General features: G+C 36.2%; 1 protein-coding gene across 7 annotated transcripts in view; it reads left to right on the top strand.

Annotated features, from left to right (window-relative positions):
• Positions 1–24621, top strand: part of ETV1 (ETS variant transcription factor 1) — an 87463-nt gene that overhangs the window by 21852 nt on the left and 40990 nt on the right. For 5 of the 7 annotated variants that reach the window (XM_057731651.1, XM_057731652.1, XM_057731654.1 and 2 more), the window contains one exon: positions 24208–24337. The exons of the other annotated variants lie outside the window; for them this stretch is intronic. In XM_057731651.1, coding sequence (XP_057587634.1) covers positions 24208–24337 — 130 coding nt within the window. Of the gene's footprint in view, positions 1–24207; positions 24338–24621 lie in introns of those variants that run through there. 7 annotated transcript variants of the gene reach the window in all.

The raw sequence follows: 24621 nt of genomic DNA, 5'->3' as shown, positions 1-24621 counted from the left end.
TTTAAAAATATATTCATGCACAGGTGGCTTAAGTTATTTCAAATCTAATGCAAATATCTTTTATTTTCTCATGTTTCATTTTTCTTTGAGGGATAATGGGAAGATGTTGGCATTTGTGTAACTTTAGAGCTAAGTCTCAGTTATCTGATTAGGGCTCCTTGATAAATATTATTTAAGACTCATATCTCACAATACATTTGTCAGTAATCTCTATTTAGCATGAATACTCTGAAATAACTTGATATTGTTCCAGTTTTATACAGAGAGAAACCTAGGATGTAAAAGAATCCAACAGCTAAGGCATGTGATGGCTGAAATTACACAGGTCAGACCCCAGCTCATACTTGCTTTCTCTGTGGAAATCTCCCTTCCCTGAGAGCCCTTCCTTAGCCCACTTGTAAAGATTTCAAAGCTGCCACTACCCTTGAGAAAAAAACCCTGCATTGCTAACAAAGAATATTCTTCATAATGGGCATCAATATTGTTTGAAAATTCTTCTTAGCAAGGTGTGATAAATTGACAGAGACCAAGAGAACCAGGCATTTGTCCCAAGAAAGATGTTCTGTGAATTGATGTAAGCTAATACCTGCAGGAAAGCAAGGTGGGAGGACTTGGTATTTGGGAACTATGCCAGTTCTCATCTAGGCTGCAGTGCTTTTTTTCCTCTTCCTCAAATATTTTATCTTACTTATCCAACATTTGAGAGATTTATGACTACACATATATCTTCATGTTTATGTGCAGGTTTTGACTACAGAATTGTTTCAGACCTGGCATATTCTCCTCACCGGGGAAAAGGGAAAAGAATGGTTTCGGTAATTAAGACCATAGTAGTGTTAGCAGCAGCAGAATTAGTGGTAGTACTAGTCACAGTAGTAGTGGTCATGGAGTTGCCAAAATAGCAGTAAATATTCATGAAAATCCTAAAGATGCATCTTGAAGAGACATCGTAGATTAGTGATATCAACAGCCTTATTTTAAAGATCAAAAACAGAATCCAAAAATATTATCGGGCTGCCTCTGATTTTAAAAAAATAAAGTATATGCTCTCATTTTCTCACTTGGGGAAATAGCAAATAAAAATTGTATGAACCTAGACACTTTCATTTATTTGTGACCTGCTCTTTACCAAATTCTGTTTGTAACACTAGAATAAAAAATATTTTTCTCAGCCATTTTCTTATTACAGAAGGTACTTTTAATCTCTGCAACTGTATTAGCACAAATAGATATTTGTCGGATAAAGGAATGAATATAATTCAAGACCTCTTTATGGTAGTCTTTTGTTTATCTGCTTTACCAATTTTAGTGTGTCTGTATGTAATTCTTAGTTTACTTACTATTGTTAGGTTTTTCACATTAAGTATGATCAAAATCTATAAACCGCTACAAAATTCTGGATACATTTTGATCAGAAAGAAATATATACCCCGCTTTGTCCGTTTTTCCCTGTGAACTTTGCAGCACCGACATTTAATCCTAAACCATAATATCCTCTTCTTAGATTGTCTTCCAGCCACAGAGCTGCCAGCAAAAGTTCTGTCAGATACTCTCAAGGCCACTGGACTCGGTTAAAAGTGGCTCTTTCCTATCAAGATGTATGGGTAATATTGAAGTAAACCCTTCAATAGTGTTAGCTTTTCCTTTGAAATGGTGATCATGCTGTGAAGTGAACTTTTACTGCTGTTTGAGGTTGTTTCTCTCCCTCCTCATGGACACAACAGCCTTATTATGTTGATTTGATTTGATTCTCTAGTCCTTGGCACTGGGGCTAGAACGTCAGGTGACTTAGCTGTCTGAACTCACAGGGCTGCAAGGAAAGCCAAGTAACTGGATGTCATTGCTCCCTTTTTCTGAATGTTTTTGCCTTCCTCAGTCTCTCCACATTCTTATTTTCTTCTAGGGTAGTCAAACCTTACTTTCCTTTCTGAAAGCTCTACTTTCATTCACTGTTTTATTGCAGATTAAAGGCTGGTGCCTTAGAAGGTTATCAGCTAATCAATAAACTTCAGTCATCCCATCTTGTGATAAAACTGTTTCATTGATCAAAGTGGAAATTTAGGCCCTTAGCCTTTAAATGGCAGTTTCTGAAAGTTTGGAGAATGTGCTTATGGAATGTGTAGCCCAGCCCTGTTATGTATATTGAGAGGTAGTCATATGAGTTTGTGTGTGATGTACACAGAAGCAGATCCACATTAAAAAAAGTCTCTATCTGTATTTTATTTAAAATATTGCTCTCACTTTTCTTAAATTTTTTTCAAATTCTAATCTGTAAAACTCTCTCTCTCTCTTTCTCTCTAAATATATAAAACCAATTTTTGTTAGGACTGGTATTAAGATGTCTTCTAAGCCCTTAAGGTGAATTTTTGATAATTGCACACATAGTAAAAAAAAAAAGGTTCAAATTCTGTGATTGTAAAATCAGAAAAATAATACTCATTCATATTTCATATTAATTACATAGTTAAATAGATAATAGTTTAAGAATCTTAAGATTTCACTTCTTTATTTTGGTAAAACGTAGCTTGTTCTTTTGGTTGAGTTCCTACCATTGCTTTTTTTCTTCCATAATGAAAAATAAGTTCTGCCAACAAATATTCCTAGTGCCAGCCATTATGCTAGGTGCTGCAGAATGAAATTTAAAAACAGTATTAGTGATAGTACCAATCTCTATATTTGTTTAGCAATTTAAAATTCATAGATCATTTCCACACCCACTTGTATCGCATTTGTATCTTGCAATGGCCCTGGGATGTAGGCGGAGCAGACAACCTCATACCGGTTTAGTGGGATTCCCAAAGTCTCATAGATAGTGAATGGCAGAACCAAGACTCATCTTGTAGCATTTTCTCTTATATGCATCCAAGCAAAATGTACTAACCCATCATTCACTGAAATGCTGACTATTCAAGTAAATAAAAAATATAAGTATTTTTGCTACATGCATGTATACATACATAAATTAATGTTTGTATAATACAACAAATTGAAGGAAAACTGGAAAACATCCAAAAGTTTCTTACTATTTATAGATTCCTTCTAATTTATAACAATGTACAAAATAACATATGGAAAGCAAGGGTGGAGTAGACAGCCCTTTAAGTTCCCTATTACCTTATGAAAATTATCCTCCTGCTTTGAATTGTAGAGCTATGGTCAACTTCTGTGTATATATAAGCCTTCAGCTTCAGGAATCCTGAATGTTTGATTAACAAAATAATGAAGCTCTCAAAAGAGAATTTTTAAATTTTGGTTTGGAGCACTATTTCTACTTGGACATTTTATAATTTGGCCTGAAGCAGTTCCCAGTATTGTGCTGAAATGAAGTGAACATTAGATTTTGTCTGGTATAACTTTTTTATGTCATCATGCTAATTTTATAGTATTAATGCTGTAGACACTAAAACCATGTAATATAAACATGGGATCCTTTCAGGGGACCAAGTGCAGTGTACTGTAGTGACCTAGTATGCTTGAGTTGAAATCTCTATTTACTAGGTGTGTGGCTTTGTATAAGCAACTTAAGATCATTGTGCCTCAGTTTCCTCCTGTTTAAAACCTGAATAATAATGTTCCCATCCCTTAGGGTAACTGGAGTTTTGGGGTGACCTGTGTATGTTTATATAAAATATGCAAGTAATAAACAGTGAGTAATAAACTACTAAGCCATTTTACATATGCACTTGAGCATTCGGATTTTGGTATCCATGTGGGAGGGGGTTCTAGAACTAACATCCTGAGGATACCTAGACAATGACTGTGTATGTCTGGCACATAGAAAGCACCATATAAGCTTTTATTCTATATTATACAGAAATATATATGAAATTTACAAAATACATAATTCATATTATAATATTTCACAAATGCATTTATTTCAATCAACTTACTTTTCTGTGTTGATTTTGTCTATTTGTTTGCTTTTGCCATATTCAGAAATTATATCTACACCTCCCAAGACAGGCTTATCTACACATACTGTAAAATAGTATAAGAACAACTTTACCTTTTACTATTGGTCACACTAAGCAGTTAAGTACATATCCACAGTGATACTGTCAGAAGATACTCAGAAGTGTTGTTTGTTCAAACCTACTGTCATTTGACCATAAGGATTTACAAACAGAAGGTTGAGCTGGAAACATTCGGTACTTGAAAAACAGGCCTGGTTATAGGATCAGTTAACATCTTACGTTTAAGATTATGGGTTATGCATTCTGGTTGATCAAGGATACCCTAATTTGTGGGTCTAGCAAAATTGCCTGCATCTTCAATGTTTTTGTTGATTTTGAAGTTGATGTATTCATTGAAAGGGAAAAAAGTGTTGATTTTTCAATTAAGATGCAACCTTTACAATGCAAAGCAATAATAATTATAGTGTTCACTCAGCCTGAAGAAAAAATTTCACCAGTTAAATAGCAATAATCAAGATGAGAACTATATTAGAAGAGTGCTAATTTTATGATCATCTCTTATTTAAATAATAAAAATTAATCTCCAGGACCTTTGCTGTAACACTACTTGCAATGAAATGGTATTCAGCTTTAGATATGGCCTCTGGAAGCCCATTTAAAAATAATTGTTGCTAAAGTTGTAAATGACCTAAAACCATCCTTATCAAATAGGATGAATTAATTAGGCAGGGCTGGGCTTCTACCAGACCAATTGTGTTTGATGTAACAATTGGACTCTGCGTGCTAAATTTAAGAGAAGAGATTCTAGCTGTAAGAAAACTGGAATTGTGTTGGATGATTGTTCAGCAGCAAAGTAGATCTTAAACTGGCTATAATCTCACAAGGCAACACATTGACCTTGGAGCCCAAATGTCTAGGTTCAATTCTTAAGTTCCACAGTTTACCATATTTGTGATCTTGGGCTAATAATTACTTAACTTCTTTAAGCCTTGTAAGTAAAAGGGGAAAGCAAATGGATTGATGTAATGATTAAATGAGAAATTTTATGTCAAGATTTTGGCATGCAGGTTAGTATTTGAAAACACAGTAACTCTATAGAAGTAAGACATTATCAATGTCTATACTCTTTTGAGGCCAGAGGATTTCATAAGCTACAGTGATAAGACTAGTAATGCTGGTAAGACAGTGGAAAAGAATTGAAAATGACGGCATTTAATTGGCCTCACGGTGAAGAAGTTTGGTTTGTGTTGTCATTCCTGCTACTTACCACCTGCTGGTAGTATACCTACCCTCGATAGAGATAATGAATAGATTCTTCTTGTTTACTTTTTAGTAAACCTCAGCCTCCTTTCTTTTGTGCTCCGTGACCAACCGCAAAGGAGGAAACACTGCAGATGTAGCAGCATATACATTACAAACTTGTGGAAGGTCCTGCTCTTTCTCTAGTTTGTGTGGTAGGCTGTGTGTGCCCAGTGCTTGAAGTTTTTTCTATAAGAAAGATAAACACTGTATTCATGACTCACGATTGGAAAAAAAAGGTGGTTTGACAAACCCAACCATTCTTCAACCATGATTAAAAGTCATTCCATTTTAGAAATTGTGTGAATTATTTACATTGATATAGTGCCGAGATGAAGAGAGAAAAATATTTGTCTTTATTTACATGGAATACAGTTCCTATGCATAAAAACATGTTAAAAAAAAAAAACAATCCAAAACCATGAGCCTTGAATTAAAAAAAACATACTGGGAAGTCTGGAAGAAGAGGAGGAAGTATGTCTGGGATAGTTAAGAGTGAGAAGTTAACATAGCAGCTAAGAGTGCAGGTTTTGGAGTCCTACTAGTTAGGCTCAATGCCCCTATCTACTACTTTCTAGCTGGGTGACCTTGGTCTACTACTTTCTAGCTGGGTGACCTTGGTAAGTCACTTAATTTCCCAATACTTCCATTTCCTCAGCTTACACAAAGGCTCTCAGTGGTACAGATGCTATAGATGCGGAATAAGTGTAACACTAATAAGGGCATTCATAATTATTAACACCATTACTATTGTAAAATTAATAAAAATCCTCTGACTAAGAAATGAATGTTACATAAATTCTATAACTTTTTTAAAAGTAAGAGATTAATGTAAATTGAAATAGTTGAGAATGCCTTCATGAAAAAAATGAAACATGACCTGGAACTAGAAACCCAGATTCATGGAATGAAATGCAATGAACCTAGAGATTATCTACCCTTCATGGGCAGTAGTAGTGAATACTTGCCTAGTGCTCCCTGTGTGCTGGGTACTTTCCTAAGCACTTTATATATATCTTCATGCATCATCCAGTCTTTACAACAACCTTCCGTACTTCAAACTATTACCTCCTTTTTTTTTCCTCTTTTTTAAGAAATTTTATTGATATAATTGACATAAAATAAACTGCATGTATTTAAAGTGTACAATTTGATTGTTTTTTCTTATTAGTAATGTATATATGACAGTCCCAATCTAGTACCTCCTCTTTCTCAGGTGGGAAGATTGAGGCGCAGAGTAATTAAGTGGATTGTTTCTGATTACACAGTGACCAAGTTGCAGATCTGAATCTAGAATTTACACCCGTAACCACTATCCTACAGTGTTCCAGATAGAGCTTTGTGCCAAAGCTAAGGTTGTTGGACAAAATGATTTGCCCAAGGTGACTGGTAGTTAGTGGCCCAGTGTTGATAGTTAGGCACTTAATCCTCCTTAGTGCTTAATTTTCAATATTTTGGTGCATCCGACACCTCAGTTGGCTCTTCATAACTTATATGATTTCCTTAGTCATGATGGGAGGGCCGGTTCCGTGAGACGAAGGCCAGGTGTTAATTTCTCTGAAGTGGGCCTGAGCGTTTTCTGTGCCTTTGGGAGAAAGGCAGCGGTGTTTGAGGATTAGGTGTGCATTGGGTAATGAGGGAGATGAAGTTTGATAGGTCAAAGTAAGTCCACATTTGTTAATGAGCAAAAGTCAATCAGGTCTATTAGAGATTTATTCCTAAGGACAAGCAGGCCAGCCTAGAAATTTCTAAGCATGAAGTTAGATGTCATGTTATTGAGGAAGAGAAAGTAGAAAAAACCAAAGGCGGATAATACACACTTTTTGTACATATGTTTCAGCATATAGACACACTGTAGTTAACCATATTTAAAACAAATACATACTAAATAATGCACCTATATCAGAAATATTATGGTTATGCCCGTGGAATCTAATGTGGTAGATCGAAGAAATGTGCAGTGGCTAAGAATTTATCTGTGTGCATTTTAAGTGAAGAGGGGAATCAAGCTTTATCTGACTTAGTATTTATCCCTGTGCACACCCTCAATTTACAAAGCTCCTGTTAACTTCAAAGGGATGAGGTAGAGAGGCAGACCAGGCTTGTTACATTTGTGATCATATACTTGTTTTGCAGGTGGCATCCATGTGTTTCTCCAAAGCTCATCTTTTCTATTTGCACACATGGAAAGAGAACCAAGTCCTCTTTCATCTTCATATTTGTCTAGTTTCTTGGAACTATCAATTACGAAGGAAGGCTGTGTAAATCTTCTTTGTGTGTTTAAGTGCTAACATAAGCTGCCAAACGTATCAGCTGGTGACAGTATTTGACACACCTAATAGTCACTTTATACCTGCAGTTTTAGCAGATGCATTGGCAGAGCTCTGTGTTCTAGAGAATGAGGTTATATTTCAGAATACAACATAAAAGGGAAATATAAAAAAGTCCATTCTACTTGTGAGTTTCCTACACTGTGTTATGTTGGCAAACCATTGAGGGGCTTGAAAAAATGCTGTGTTGTCACTGTCTGTCCTCTTCTTTCATCACTAAGTTGTAGAAAAATGATGATTCCTGTATAATTTGTGATCTACAGCAGGCATTATAATATCTGTTTATTAACACAGGCTTGCTCTTAACATTTAAGTGTCTCAAAAGGTTGCCATAGCAGTAAGTATAGTTTTGACTGCTTTAAAAGAAAGCAGTTAAACATTAGAATACATTGATTGCTTGGCTATACCACCTCATTTAAGCATGGAGATCCATTATATAGACCTTACATGTTTAATTTTTAAAATCCACAAGGATTAGTAACGAGTATCCATTTAAGTGAAATTTATATGAAAATTCAATTCAATGCAGAATTCATTTCCTGGTTAGTGCATCTATATATTATGAATAACAAAGACTTGCACCTGCAAGGATTAGTATGATTTGATATGCATTTTGATGTTACTACAAAATGCTTTGCCCAAAATAGAAGTAATAAGATTTGTAATATCCAAATATTATTGTGTCCTTGCTGTGGTTTTCTATTTCTAATAACACCTGTACAATACTGCTACCTACTTATGCTCTACATTTAATGTTTAATGTGGTAATCTAATTTCCCCTTATTTGCAGTCAGCAAGTCAAAGTAAAAAATATCCATGGAAAGTTGCCATGACATTATTGCTATGGAGCCAAATTTAGTAACTGGTGAGAAGTCTTGGTTCCTATCAGACAGAGCTGGTTCCTGAAGGAACAACCAGAATGATCTTATTGCATGGCATTTTCCCCTGTACTGTAGCCTCAAGGATGCACTTGTATGATCATGCCATAGGAAGGCTCTAGAATAGGAAAAAAAAGGAACAGATATCCTTTGAACTAGCAGCTGGGAAGTTACATCAACAACTCTATGAAGCGTAATAAAAATTTGGGGATAATTTTCTACACATTTAAGAAGCCCTTCTGGAATACTGTGAATAGGGTGAAAATTAAGGAAATTTCTTAGGTTGTAAGTGTGTATAGTTGCATAATACTTGATTTCATATTTTCAGCTATTCTAACAATTGTATATCCCTGTATCACAGCAACTAAGTCACATAATTGTAAATTTGTATAAATGTGTCTTGAGATAAATTGGGCTGCAGGGTATAAAAATCAGATTTAACAAGTTGTATATCCATGGTTAAAGTCCTTCTCAATAACTGTTCACTGTGAAGATTGTGAAAGTGGACAAGAGTAATCTCTTAAACGTAATACCGTAAGATGACTTGGTTCATTTGTGATTCATAACTTCCACCTGTTATGCCAATTAAAAATTAGAGATGTGTTCCTGTAGCAAAAGATTAATTTTAATCTCTCATATAATACATTTTTTTAAAAAAAGCTTACATTCAAAGGAAGCAATCAATTAAAAATAAGTATGTTAAGAAATCACCTACAAAATGCTAATATAATTCTGAAACCATTCTGATAATTTCCTTGGGATTATATCCTTTACCTATGGAAATGCGATCTGTGTATACACTGATTGTTTGCATTTGCTTTTTGCAACATTTGCAAAGTAAAATCAGCTCCTTATATACTGTATCTTAAAGTGGTATCTCTTGACTGTTTATTTCATGGCCATGGTTAAGCCTATTCCAAAGCTCTCTTGGTTGGTTTTCTTTATCAGCCTTCGGCTTGTTTGCTTATTTTATTGGTGAAGGCTGAGCCTGTGTCAGTAGCGACTTTTTCTAGTTATTATTCTGATATCACTCGTGCTATAGCTTTTTTCTTTTAAGCTTTTTATTGGAATATCATTGCTTTACACTCTTGTACCAGCTTTTGAGGTACACCAAAGTGTATCAGCTGTATTTATACATATATCCCCATATCGACTCCCTCCCATTCTCCCTGTGCTGGCCCTCTAAGGCATCACCCATCATCGAGTTGATCTCCCTTTTTTAATACAGCAAATTTCCATTAGCTATCTGTTTTACAGTTGGTAGTGTGTATATGTCTGTGCTGCTCTCTCACTTCGTCCCAGCTTCCCCTTCGCCCCCCACCCCCCCAACCCCGTGTCCTCCAGTCCATTCTCTGCATCTGCATCCTTATTCTTGCCCTGTCACTAGGTTCATCAGTACCGTTTTTTTTTTTGTTTTTTTTTTTTAGATCCCATATATATGAGTTAGCATACAGTATTTGTTTTTCTCTTTCTGGCTTACTATGGATTTTTTAAGTTAATATTGTTAAGAAATGACAACAGGGATTGACTGGCATCTGGAGGTGCTGATGGTATTGTCACAGTTTAGGAAGCAAACACTCTACTTAGCTATGAGTTTTTTTTTTTTTAAGAAAATCTTATGGATTTTCATAAGGAAGTTTAGTCAACAATATTATCTGCTGTATGAAAAATATTGTGCGCTTTTCTAAATGTTTCTACATAATAATGAAACTTTTTTCTTCATAAAGGCTATTTTTGGGGTTAAAAATGTGGCTCACAAAGCATACTGTTCACTTTTATAGCTCATGCATCTCTCTTCTTGGGGAAGAGTTCTTAATCTGGTACAGTTAAATGAACATTTTTCAAGATGGGCAAAATAGGGTAAAAGCTTTTCTGTAAGAATGGTAATTTCTCATGGAAAATGCTCTAGTATACATTGAATTAAATATTATAGGGCATGTTTAAAGAAAATCCCCAACTTTATTTTGGGGAAGACATTATAAAAATTTTGTGCCAAATTAGTAGTTGGTTTAAGTAAAATGTGTTTGTGGGATTTATCCTCATTAGTATTAACAGTTGTAACAATTGAGGCCAAGTGACAGAATTTCTTTTTAAGGTGTTTATTGTCAGGAAAATTGCAAAGTTTCCTTTGTAATTACTCTATCTTTGTTATTTTGGCAGCCTGTGAAGTTTTATTGGCATTTACTGAAAGGTACTTTTTTTGGCTCTAGCCAGCTGGCATTCTTTTTTGGGCAAACTTTTCTAGCTTTGGTATTCAGAACATATTTTCAACTTTGTCTACCGATGGGGTCTTTTTGAACAAGGAGCCAAGTAGCTAATAATGTCGGAATTATTCTCAATCATGTCTTCAGGAGAGTGACATCAGAATACTGCAGGTGTACTTCAGCCATTTAAATGTTGCCTCCTACTTATCCGGTGTATCATTTTGGTACTAAAGTGGTCAATTTAAGACCATGCAAATTACAGGCTCTTTTCACATACAGCCTGGAGGAAAAGTATGTTGAAATTATGAATCAAAAGTGAGGATTCACTAACTTGAAAGAAAATAGAATCTTTCAAGCAGTACAGGGTCACCAAATTCAAAATTGAAAGATTCTTTTCAGGAGGTGAGTATTCAAAGAACTAAAGCCCAAACATTTGAAGAAATGGTGCTATAATAGAATTTTGTTAGACTTGTGAATGTGATATATACATTTGGAATTGCATTTGTCTTGGTGGTGGTATTCACTGCATAGGCCATGTACCATTTCTCTTACCTCTGGGCTTATTTGAAGACTTTTCTAGTTCATGCCATTACCTGTGAGATGAATTCTAAATTTAGAATTATGCTGCTCTAGTTCTGAAGACCACACTAATAAATTCAGTTAAGCAAGTCTTTGCATCACTAATTACTTATTTCATTGCTTTGAAAATAATACTGGAGAAAGTGGTTATACTTTATTTCATAAAAACTTATTTATTTGACTACTTGTTCTTAGTGAGTAAGACTTACAAATCATAGAAAACTGCTGGTCTTTTTAGTAATTATTATTCCAAAGTGATGACAGGCATATTAGTAGTTGGCAGTCTTCTTTGGCAATGAAATATCATCTTAATTTTGTTTTTTATGTTACTGTGGTCTATAGAGTAATTAATATAAAATTTTAGGTTGGAGCTTCTGTGTTTGTGATTTAATAAAAAAGGAAAATTAAAGATTACATTTATTGTTTGCTACTTCTAAGTCAGAATATCCTTAGATGCTGCTATCTGCCTTGGTTCTTCTCTACTGTGTATTGTCTTTTTTTTTTTTAATCAATATATTTCAAAGACTATATTTACTACCTTTTTTTGAACCACTTGTTAGAGATCTATACAGATAGTTTGCAGAGGGTGGCACTCTGAGGTTTGTTCTGGAGAGCTGGAGGAGGCAGGCGGTGCAGGATAGATGAAGCCCACCTTTTACATGTCCTTCCTATGGGAAGGACCTGTCTTCATGGTCACACAGTAGTGAGGACAGAGCATCCTTGTCTGGGTATTCTGCAGAGCCCATCTGTCGTGGCCTTCCTCAGAACTTCTTCATGCTAGACTGAGAAACACCAGGTAGTGTTGGCATCTTCCAAGTCAGCTAGGAATAATAATAGATACTGGTCAGCCTTTTCCAAAATAGTGTTGTCCATTATTTGAAAGAAATTACAGAATCACAAGGTAGAGAGATAATATTTGTTTTTGTAACTTTGTAGGGCTTAACAAGTAGGGCTTCACAAGTGTCTGTATCAAAGCACAGTGGAGCAATTTCTGCAAAAGAGGTGTCTTCCATATTTATAAAGGTCATAACTAGGTAATTGATGAAGTAGGGCAGTTTTTGACGGGTGTGGGTTAGGGTGGGCATCTTGATTCAGAACTTCATTTCAGTTTATTAGATCTGTTTCTCAAAGAGCTGCAGCCTGTTCAGGTTTGATTCCTGCCAGCTGGATATGAAGTACTCTCTGTTTGGGCTCACTGTACAGAATCTCTTTCCAAAAAAATAGTGTCGTGCTGCTTTCCATCTACTGGACCAGTAGGGGTAGGAAGATCTGATTCGAAGCCAGTGCAGAATGCAAAACTGATTAGATTTGGATTGTTCTTACATTAGGCCTCCTTTTCCCTGTTCTTACCCTTTTCCAGATGGAAAGAACCAGTTTCCTCTGAGGGCACTTTCTCCTGGCAATTAGACTGTGAAGATGAGGGTCATTTAGCACCACTACTACTGAAGTACTATTATAGGAGGATTAGGCTTTAAAATTTCGAGGAATGAGTCAACACTGTTTGTCCGACGTCTCTTCATTTTTCAATTAATGGTGCCTGTGATGCTTTTAAGTAAGGAAGAAAACTTTTTGTCTTTTGATTCTGCTTTTTGTTTTATCAACATAATAACATTGCTTTTCATCATCAGCTGGAAAGTAGGTGGCCCATGAAACGCCTTTTAAAGCATCAAGTATTTTAAAATGTTAACTGTATGTATGCCTTCCTAATGTGCATTGTGCACCTTCCTTCTTAAATATGGGAGACTACACCCAATTTTGCTTTTTCATGGCGATAAAGACTCATTATAAATTTCAGTGACCACTATTTGCTAACATGCAGTAATGCCCTCAGTTATTACTGAGGTGCTTAAAGCTGTATGGCCTCAGAATGTGTGGCACGCTGAATTCTCGCCTCAGGTGTTTACATTTTTCTTCGACATCAGTGAGTGGGTGCTTATACCCACAGTTACATCTTCGAACTTCAAGATTGCTTAGCCTGATGCTTTCATTTTGGAGATTAGGAACAGAAGCCCAGAGAGGTTGCACAGTATGCCTGGGGTCACGCAGCTAGTTACCAGTGGGATAGGAACTAGCTACAGATTACTTGACTCCTTATTCAGTGCTCATTCTGCCAGGCCACACTCTTTGCTTTTTCCTTTGGCAAGGTACCTTCCTTATAAATTCTTCTCCATGTGTATGTTTTTTTGTTCTTAGTGAGTAGTTGACTTGGGAGAATGTGAAATTGGAAACAAGATGAAATAGAAAAAGTAGTGTAGTAACACTCTGGTGGCTAAAGTTCTGTTCCTGTCATCAGTCACTTTACTTCCTTGAGTTTCAGTTTATCTTCTGTTAAAGGAAGTGGTTGGAATAATGGTAATAACTCACATTTCCTGAGTGTTTACCATGTGCCAAGTACTATTTGAAGTTCTCCTGTGCATTATCTCATTTAATTCTCCCACAAACCCCATGAGGAAGGTTTGTGATAAGCCTCATATTACATAGGGAGAAACTGAATCCCGTAGCAGCTACCGAGTCAACCAGAAGTCCTTAAACTAGTAAGTAGCAAAGTCAAGATTCATCTCCATGCTCTTAGCCACTGCTGTTTGTTTCTGCATGATCTACACGTTCTCTTTTACCTGTTATGCCTAAATATTCTGGGTCTGAATAGTGACAACACCAATAGCTAATATTATTGAGCACTTACATACTTTACACGTAGTGGCCCATTTAATCTTACCAGCAACTCCACGAGGCAGGTGCTATTATCACGCCCATTTTATAGAAGGAAACTGAAGCACAGAGAGGCTTGCCCAGTCTTACAACTGGTAAGTGATGGTGGCAAATTTGAAACCAGGCAGATTTGAGTACCTGCTACCTTTGCTGCGGTGCCTTATTGCCTGAGAATGAGTACGTGAGCACCTAAGCCAGAGCATGATGTGAGTTTTGTGATATTTATTTTTGTTGACTAGAGGTAATGTGTGTGTCCTGGCACACGCACATCCACATGTGCAAACACTCACTATTGATTTCTTAGCTGTGTGTTTGATGAGGTGTAGAAAACGCTCATGCCAAGCAGAGAAATGAGGGAAGTGGATTTAGTGTAAGAGAGAATCGGACGTGGAGTAGTAGTGATGGTGGGGACAGTGGCAAGCAGGAAAACACAGGTTGTGGCCAAAGGGGAAGCTGATATAGGGCTCAGTCAACTGCTGTCCTACTTTCCTACTTTTCAGGCTGGAAAGCGGATTTGGTGTTGCAGGATAGTGTGTTTCTTTTCTTGCCTAGAGAAGCCAGAATTTTGGATTTTAAACCAGAAAAAAGATTTTTAAGCTAATTTTTAAAGGATCACAACTAATTGATATTATTTGAAGCCACTATGTGAATCAGACAGAAACATTGGTAACCTCTGGTTTAGACCATCAGGACTGGTAGGTAAGTGACCTTCAGATGAGTGAGAGCTGGTTGCGTCTCAGTATCATCACTAATGCGGGGAGGACCCAGATCCAGAATGCTTGTCCATTCTCTCGTGTCTGTTAAATGGCATAATGGCAGTCGGCAATGTAGAGAAAGTTGATTATATAGTGTACTTTTAAGAAATAACTGTCTTGTGTGAGGCTTTACTCTGTAGACTGGGAGGATTCCTGGCTTCTGATTTTGGCTCTGTCCTCAGCACTGGTTTCCACATCTGTAGACACCACACCCGATTCTGAATGGGGCTGTGAAGTGAAGGATGACCTCCGGGACTTTTTGAAGCTCCATCCCCTCTTTTGTTCGGGTACCTACACCCCTGGCAGGACTGTTCAGGAATCCCTGCGATGGAGTGTGCAGTCCCTGTTACTAATAGGAGTTTGGTATTAGGAAAAAAAGTTTGATGTACCCTTCTGTAAAATGCGCAGCTTCTCTTGAGACTCAGTTCTGGTTTCCAAACTGCCCAGGAAGTTCCTTGCATGTGGTGAGTGTTTACTTCCAGGAGCAATGTAGGGGCAGGTTGCTGACTGTTTGCCTTCCTCCAATTAAAGTAGCTCCTCTTGTTTATCTTTTTACCCATAGGGCGTTCGCTTATGAGTCCCTTAGCACAGAGGTTTCTGAATACAAACAGCAGCACAATCCCTAAGACTTGATCATATCTAATGTTTTCCATTTGAAAACTCTGAGATTGATCACAAGTGGTGAGAGTCTCCCTTGCTTTACCTCTATGATTACTACGGAACAGTATTCTGTGTGTTGCCAAATAACATCAAAGGACCAACTAGGTATGGGATCTATCTCCACTGATAACATTCCTTTAAAAGACATCATATCATCTTTTTGATAACCACTCTACTTAAAGAATATTCTTTCAGAAAAAATACATATCAACTTGCTGTGCTATGGTCCAAATTTTTGTCTCAGAAATATTATAGGTGAATCTATTTCCAGATGCTGCAGATAATGGAAAATCATGAAAACTGGAATCAGGGTCTCTGTCCTTAAATGTGTTTCGGTTTGCATTTTGATAGCAGTTTAGAAATGTTATCGCTTGTTTTGTCACAGACATAATTCACATCTTTCTTCGGGCACTGTAAACAAGAGAAATGGTTTAATGGGCCCATAAAGGCACTCTGCTGATAGCTGAGATTAGGCCCTTTAGTAATGGATGTCGGTGTGTGTATGTGTGACTGGTATGTGTACACAGTGGGGGTGGGGCGGGCTCCGGAGAGGGAAATGTACTGGAAAAGAATCTTTGAGAGGCTCAGATGCAGCAGAAGCGCCTGCCGATTTTCTGTAAGTCTTGGAAGATGGATTTACGGAGCATGTGACACTATTGTCTTTATTTGTACCCAAGCCTTCCCCTTTGCTTCTGGAATTTAACCCGGTACTAATTGAGGTCATTGCCATCCATTTATCACCTGAAATTGAAGTGATATTAACTTAAAGTGAATGCTTTTCATCTAGTGAGTGTATTCCCAACTACATATATTTGTATAAAAGGCTACATGCATTTTTCATGCCATACTTGTATCTGTAATTTATGTATACCATTTACTTTTTCCCCTTTTAACAGAGGTTTTTTTTTTTTTTTTTGATTCGCTGCTATAGCCAAGTGAAATTTTTTTACAAGCACTTTAGTGTCCACAGAATGATTTGTTTTGACTTTCTCAGTTGTAGTTTGTAGGCAAGTGTAAAAAATTCTCCACATTATACATAACCATGGTCTAAGTAAATGCCTTGAAATTCCTCAAAGCACATAAATTTCTAGTGTTTTAGAGCCTCGATATCATGTCATTTTTTTCATATCTTTTTTTGTGTATATATCCCTGTAAATTGGCTACACAAGACTGCACACTTGACTTTGAGAGTGAGAGTAAACACAGTGTTAATAAAGCAAAATTAAATGTCCTTTTTAAACTAATGTAGCTCTCCCCTATCACTAGCGGGTGTCACTGTGCCATCCATCCACTTTTCTATTTTCTTCCTCACTTTCATTACGTACCATTATCTAGAATAGGGATCAGCAAACTTTATTTTCTGTAAAGGGTCAGATAGTAAATATTTTAAGCTTTGTGGGTCAAAGAGCTTCTGTCACATATACCCTATTGTTACTCAAAGTACTCAAAGTAGTCCTAGACTCTGCCTAAATGAATGGGTGGAATGATGTTCCAATAAAACTTTATTTACCGGGACAGGTGGGAAGCTGGATTTGACCCATGGGCTGTAATTTGCCAACCCTGTTCTAGAATATTGTACAGTAGACTATTCTAAATCAGACTTTTTGAGCAGCCGAGAAATCTCAACATCAAAATCAGGAGACTGTCTATCAAGGCTCTAAACTCCCAGCTAATATTGATTCCGAAACTACAGATGTGATTCAGAGGTATAGTTTTGTTAGAGAAGAAGTAGTTAAAAATGTGATGTGCTTCTCTTCCCAGTGTAATTGTTTTGTACTCAGAGAAGTTACTGCTCTATTTCACTCTTATGATAAGAGTGGGAGCAAAGCAGAGTGAAAGGTCAGAGCTAAGACAACTTATCGCTGTATTTACACTCACTGTCCACATAGAGAAGGGGACCCATCGCTTGTGACATTTTGGTTATCGGAGTTGAGGGGAAGCTTCAGATGTTGAATAGCAACGTTTTTCCTTCAGTGGCATATGAGTGGTGTGAATTTTTAAATGCCTTTGGTCACAGCAGTAAATCGAAAGAAGGCAGAATGCCTAAAAGTAAGCATGAAAGCTGTGAGAAGTGTTTTCATTTAGATACAAGTGCCAAGAATATATTATTAAGGTCATGTATACAGAAATATGCATTGCGTACACATGAATTAATTAAAGAAGACTGGCTAATATATTTATTAAAACGTTTCTTAAAAAAAAAAACAACGAACTGAATAAAGCTCTAATTGCACGTCTGTGAGCTCTTGGTGGTACTGTTCAGCTTCTTCTATAGTTCCACCTTCCTTGCCCCTTAGCAACTGGCATAATGTCTAGGCTGTAGTAAATGAATGAATTAGTGAAGAAATAAATGGATAAAGAAACGTGATATAATGTTATAGTGGTGCTTATGCATGAAGGAAATCTTAAGTGTGCTTATTCAAAATAAATTTGAATCGTATGCTCAAGGGTTCAAGCGTTGCTGCCCAAAGCCCAAGGCTTTAATTCCTAGCCTGTTATGTTAGTCCTCGGTCTTTAGTTAGACGTGAAGCTTAGCCTCTTTATGCCCTTAAAATTTTTTTTTTGCAAAATAGGAGTGCTAATGTCCTTCTTATCTTGAATGATGAGATTCCAGAGTTGGTGAAGATTCTTTGAAAACTTTATAATACTGTGTAAATTTGAGGGTTTTTTTGAAGCATTATAGCTAGTGTTTTCTGTCACTATTCCAAACTCAACCAGAGTTCAATGTGTTAACACCTACAGTTAAGCATATTATCTTTCTTAAATTTATATCATGTTCACTATAGAAATATAAACAGAAACTCAATTCATAGGTTTCATTGTTTATTCTCTGGACTAACATGGACCAGTCAGTCATAACATGGTCTGTTTTCAATTTAGTGGTACCAAAAAGTCCTCCAGGGTGTGATTGTTTAGGAAATTATTCTCCTGTGAGCAAAATTTTAAATTCATCCTCTCCATCTGTACTGTAGGTTTCACATATGACTTATTTTACATTTACCCTGAACCAGAGACTTGGTTGTATACCAGCACGGTTGTATTTTTTAAAGCCCTGGGCATTTCTGTGCTCCAGGAGAATGATGATAAGAGTGTGCCTCTGGTCTAAAATGTGGGCAGAAAAAAATGGAAGCCAAGATGATGCCTCACCGTGCTTAGTTCTAAAATGAACACAGTTGCTAATCTAACAAATACTTTACTTTGAATACCATAACCCCAAGTAAATATTGTGAATTAAGAAGTGGTTAGGTTTATTTTGGAAGTGCATTTTTGAAAGTCCTGGTATTTTGGAGCTCTTACATTTAACCATTAGAGGAACTCAGTCATTGTAAGTCAGCCTTAAGATGTGGTTTTAAAGGTCAAGCCTCCATCAAAGAAGAAATGCAAGATATATCTCTTGAGAGTTCTCTTGGCTTCTCCTCCTAAAAATCTGATTGTCCAGAGGAGTTGCAGGTTACAAAAGTTTGCATGGAAATGTGTTTGAGGAAGACGGCAGATTTCAAAGATAAATGATCTGAATTGTCTAAAGTCAGGGATAAGGATATAATAAAATATCACTGGGAACCATGGCTGCTTTGTAAATGAAATGAAGGAGTTAACTCACTTGATTTGATACACTTGAAGAAGGAAAGATTCTCTTTAATTAAAACTACAAACAAAGCTGATGCCTGTAGCCCTCGGTTCCAGACCCAGCCAGGACAGTACAGTAAGTGAGATGAAATGTACCTAAGCAGCCTCAGCAGCAGGCTGGAGCCGTGTTCAGCGAAAGTAATTTAATTAGTGTTGATCATGACTCCAGATGATGGTGATTTGATAAGGAATAACTTAGTACTTAACAGCCTTTTACATGCACCAACTCCACGTGGGAAGGTAAAGCAAATTGCACAGAATGAATGTGCTGCTTTCATTTGTGCCTGTGCCAGTGAGCTGGAAAACTGCCTGTTCTCAGACGCCCAGACTCTCAGCCCTGCGATGAAATACCCACCATGATCTCAGTTCAGCCCTCTCTGGTGGCAGTCTCTGGACTACCCTTACTGAAGAATAAATAAGAAGTCATTTTTGTGATCTAAAGTCTCCAGGAAGCAGAAAAGGGAAAATGAGGAAAATAAAGTAGCTTTGGTTCTTGTGCAAAAGGTTGAGGATCTTAGGTTGGCTTCTTTTTCCCCTCAACACAGCAATTCAAAAAAAAATCCTAGCATTTGGTTTTTTAGAAAAAAGTCATGATTCCAAGGGTCCACAGTGATTAAGAGGCGCACACATGGAGAGAGTAGGGGAGCCCTAAACTTCTTGGAGAACCTGTGAGAATCCTTGAGTGTTGGCATCTAACAAAAAGGAAGACATTGTTAGATTTTTTTTTTTAAAAGTCTTAAGTACTGGACCTGTTTCAGTGCAGCACACTGGATCCAGGTGTTGCCAAGCATCACAGTGGATTTGAAATTTGTATCTACGATACAGAATCAGTTTCTGGGAATGGTGTATGAGATTGCTAGGGCTGCCATAAAAAAGTACCACAAACTGGGTGGCTTAAAAAAATGGAAATTTATCGTCTCACAGCTCTGGAGGCTAAAAGTCTGAGATGAAAGTGCTGGTGGGGTTCTGAGGGTGGTGAGAGAGAATCTCTTCTGTGCCTCTCCCCTAGATTGTGGTGGTTCGCAGACAATTTTTGGTGATTCTTGGCTTGTAGAAGCATTACTCTAATCTCTACCTTCATCTTCTCAGGGCTTTCTGGGTGTCTCTGTATCTTAATTCTCCTTTTGTATAAGGACACCAGTAATACTAGATTAGATCTCACCCTAATGACCCGATCTTAACTAATTTTCCAAATAAGGTCACATTCTGAGGTGAGGTTAAGACTTCAAGATAAAATTTGGAGGGGACACAATTAAACCTATAACATATGAAATATGGGATTCCCTGTTATTTTCAAAATTTCCCTGGGTAATCTGATGATTGGCCAGATTTGGGGATCTCCTGTTTAGGGATCTACTTACCTCTGGTAGCACTTTGGGAACTCTTACATTTTTTCTTCTAAAGTCACTCCAGGAAGCTCACAGGGCCAATCTGAAAGCACTAGAACTCCAGATGGTGTGTCCACGAGAATGGGTCATGCTTTTTGCTTCTAGGTTGATATTAATGGACATTTTGATAGGAGGCTACTGTCTGCTAGCAACCATTCCCGATGGTAGCCCAAACTTGTCATTCCTCGCATGACTCATCTGGAATTGTTTATCATGTGAAGTTGAAGCACATTATCAGATGTCTCTGCTGGAAGAGGAGGCCAGAGATTTTCAAACATCTTAACTTGTATAGCATGGCTTGATGCTTCTCACATTTTTAAACCTTTTTATGGAGATACACGTTCATTACAATGCAAAAATCTTAAGTGTATAACTTGATGAATTTTACATATGTATATACTCATATATCCACTGCCCAGAGCAAGATATAAAATATTCACAGCTCTGTAATAGGTTACTGGTGCCCTTTCTCAGTCATTAACACTCCCATCCACCAACAGAAGGAGATTCTTTCACTATCAATTAGTTTGGTCTGTAGCTGAAATTCACATATTACATACTCTTTTGTGCTTATCATCTTACCATCTGTGAGACCATCCATGTTTCTGCCTGTGTCATAAATGTGTTCCTTGTTATTCTTGTAGAGTATTCCATTGTACGAATAAGCCACAATTTACTTATCCATTTTTCTGCTAATGAATATTGGAACTTTTCCAGTTTTTGGTATTCTGAAAAAAGCTGCTATGAACATGTCCTTTGGTAAACATATTCAGCATATTCAGTCCTTTCTCTTTGATATCTACCTAAGAGTGTAGTTACTGGCTCATAGGGGAGATTTATATGGAGACTTGGTAGATACTGCCAAAAAGTTTTCCAAAGTGTTTTTTTTGTCGCTTTATATTCTCAGCAGTGTATTTAAAAGTTCTTATTACTTTAGGTCTTCTTCATATCTTGGTAATGCCAGTCTTTTGCCCTTTAGCCATTCTAGTGGGTGTATAGTGAAAACCTCATGTGATTTTTATTTGCAGTTTCCTGATGAGTAAAGATGTTGAATACTTTTTCATATACACTTGTTTTGTTGCTCATTTGTTTGTTTTGCCATTTGGTATCTTCTTTTATGAACTGCCTCTTTGAATCTTTTGCCCATTTTTAATTGGGTCTTTTGTTTTTTCTTATCAACTTGGAGCAACTCTTATGTTGAATACAATTTCGTTGTCAGATCTTTCCATAGCAAGTATCTTCTTGGTGTCTGTAGCTTAGTGTCCTGATGAAGACAGTTTCTTAATTTCAATGAAGCCTAATTTGTAGATTGTTTTTTTTTTATGGTTAATGCCTTTTGCATCCTGTTTACTAATCTTTTCCTACTTTATGGTCCCAAACACTTAAAAAATATTTAATGTTGAATAGAGTAGTCTCTCATATGTTTACATTTTTGATGAATATGATAAACTTTGAATCACACTGCCAATTTATTAGCTTTTAAGGTCTTATCTATTTTTATTCGTATAAATTAGCTCTGATCTCTCAGGTATAATGATTTGTTATGTAGTTGAATGGCAACGTGAGTTCCTTTGATGCTGCTACTGCTTTTTCTTAGGAAAACATAAAACCCAATACTTAATCTAAAGTGCTGAACCAAGGTATACATATTTTGTTGTATATATTCAAATAAGTAGTAAACAGTGGAAAACTATTTGTTAAGAAAGCAATGAATGCATGGTTAATATATCACAAGATTGCATCATGCGATGTTTGTCATTCTAAGAAGTAGTGTACGCACGCACGCAGAGGGAGAGAATTTTCTTATAGACTACTACTTTAAATCCTTCATGACTTTTTTTCTTCCACACTTTTAAAACATTTCATCTTGCAAATTTAGGATTTAGGTAAAAGTAAAGAGAGTAATGTAATGAACTCCCACCTATCCATCAGTCAGCTTTTAACATTTATCAGCATTTTTCTATTTGATTCTTCCCTCATAGGTTTTTCTCTGCAGTATTTTAAAGACAATCCCAGAGCTTACTTTTTACCTGTAAATATTTTATGAAGTTTTAGCTTTAAACCTTTTTTGTTTTTGTTTTTGGTACAAGTGCCATTTTATCATCACATCCAGCAAAATCAACAATAATTTCTTAAATGACTAATACCTAGTCCGTGTTGAAATGACTTATTTGTTGGAAAGTTGTATCTTTTAGTTGGTTTGTTCAAGTCAGAATCCAAACAAGTCCTCATGTTACAGTTGATTCTTGAGGTTCTTAGGCCTCTTCTACCTTAACATTTTATAAATTGTAACTTTCTGACTTGGTAAAGTTAATGAACTTATGTACCCTTTGCATATGAAGACACTTGTAATTTCCTCTTTGTTTCTATTCCTCTAGCTCTCTACTTTAAATAGGTGTATTAAACACACATTAAATTAGAAAAAATACTTTGAAATCGACCATTCAGTGAAATAATTGTATATTTATTTATTAAGTTTTCCTTAGACAACTAATTTAGGTGAAATTTGTTTACTTCTGTGGCAAATTTGTTTTCTACAGTGTTTCAGATGTACCACTTGAGTGGTACCTCTTGAGTACCACTGAACATTTCTGTCACAATTATATGCTTATATAAACAAATAGCATTTATTTTCCTGGAGCTTGGTAGTTCTTGATACCAACTTCTGATACTAGAATTACATATGACATTCAAGCTAGTGCAAGTTTATAATGCTGAAATGTCATAATCAAGACTGAATAGCATCATAAACCACAAAGTTTCTCTTGTTGTATCTTTCTTTATAGGATATACCCTGAATATTTTGTTTTGCTTCCAGGTTTTATAGGAGTTGGAATAACTATGCATAGTGTGCCCTTCTTATGTTTACCCCTGATTATTCATACCTGTGCATATTGTATGAAAACAAAATTAATTCTCGTGTCTGTTTTTCCCTTATCTAGTTATTTATTTTTCATTTATACCAAAACTTCAATTATTCTGAAAGGATCTTTAATATTATTTTTTTCAACTTCATATAGAAGAATAAAAATACATAATCTTATTATTTATTGATTTGAAGACTATGATTCCACCCCAAATATACGTATTTCTTCATATTTTATGATATTGTCTTTATGGGTATTGAACAGTAATGACATATGACATTGTCATATGGAAAAGGAGAAAACATCATTTGATATAGAATAATTGTTTTAAGGTTGATTATATATGGCAAATAACTTTAATATATTCATCTCAATGTATCTTCACACTTCTGCTAAGTAGTTAGGCAAGTACTTTTATCTGTATTTTTATATAGAGCACTGGCCTCGAAGATGTTAAGTTTTTTGTCCTTTTGTCCGGAGTATCATTAGTTACCCTTAGAACTGCACCTGGATTTTCTTTCTCATAGTCCAGTTGTTATTCCATTAAACCATTAATATTGATACATTTGAGATATTTTCCTTTCAATGATACTTAAAATTAAGTTCACATCTTCAGTTAATTCTTGGGTAATCAGTTATATTTTTTCTGCTTCAGTCATTGGAAATTTTTCTGAAATGTTTTCAAAGTTTGCTTCCTGAAAACTGAGCTTCTAGTATTGTTAATATCAGCTAAGCCAATTACAAGTAGTTCATTTGACTTTAAGTAATGAGTGAGAGTTCAAGCATGCATTTTGTTATGCAATAAAAACAAACAGTGAGTATATGGAGATTCTCCAGAATCTTTTCTTACATGAAATTCATCCAGTATGATTTTCCTTATGTATGTAAGTTAATATGAAATGTTGTTGACATTTTAACCAAGAGGAGTAGAACAGATTAGTGTATTTAATTCCTAACTATATTTCATTTTTGTGGGTATTTTTGTTTTGTTTTCTAGTGGCTTTTCATGGCCTCCCACTGAAAATCAAGAAGGAACCCCACAGTCCATGTTCAGAACTCGGCTCTGCCTGCAGCCAAGAACAGCCCTTTAAATTCAGCTATGGAGAAAAGTGCCTGTACAATGTCAGGTAAAGCAATCAGGTGTATAGAGAACGCCTGATGATTCTTATTGAAACACAATTCCGATATAATGTAAAATCTCAAGCCATATTTTTAAGAGTTACATCCTCAGCATATAACAAGCTAATTGGGTTATGTGTTTAGCAGAACTTGGAAGGACTATTTACTGTCTGATTACATACTTTCAGAATCATTTTAAAGCAGTAATTTTTATCCAAATCATGAGTTGCTTTTCTACTGTAGTGATGCATTCTAGGATTGAAAAGAGGGTCTTGGGACTTCCCTGGTGGTC

The sequence above is a fragment of the Hippopotamus amphibius genome, chromosome 4 (assembly GCF_030028045.1).
Source record: "Hippopotamus amphibius kiboko isolate mHipAmp2 chromosome 4, mHipAmp2.hap2, whole genome shotgun sequence".
Lineage (NCBI taxonomy): Eukaryota > Metazoa > Chordata > Mammalia > Artiodactyla > Hippopotamidae > Hippopotamus > Hippopotamus amphibius.
Note: the sequence above shows the minus strand (reverse complement) of the source record. Positions and strands in the feature narration are given on the sequence as shown.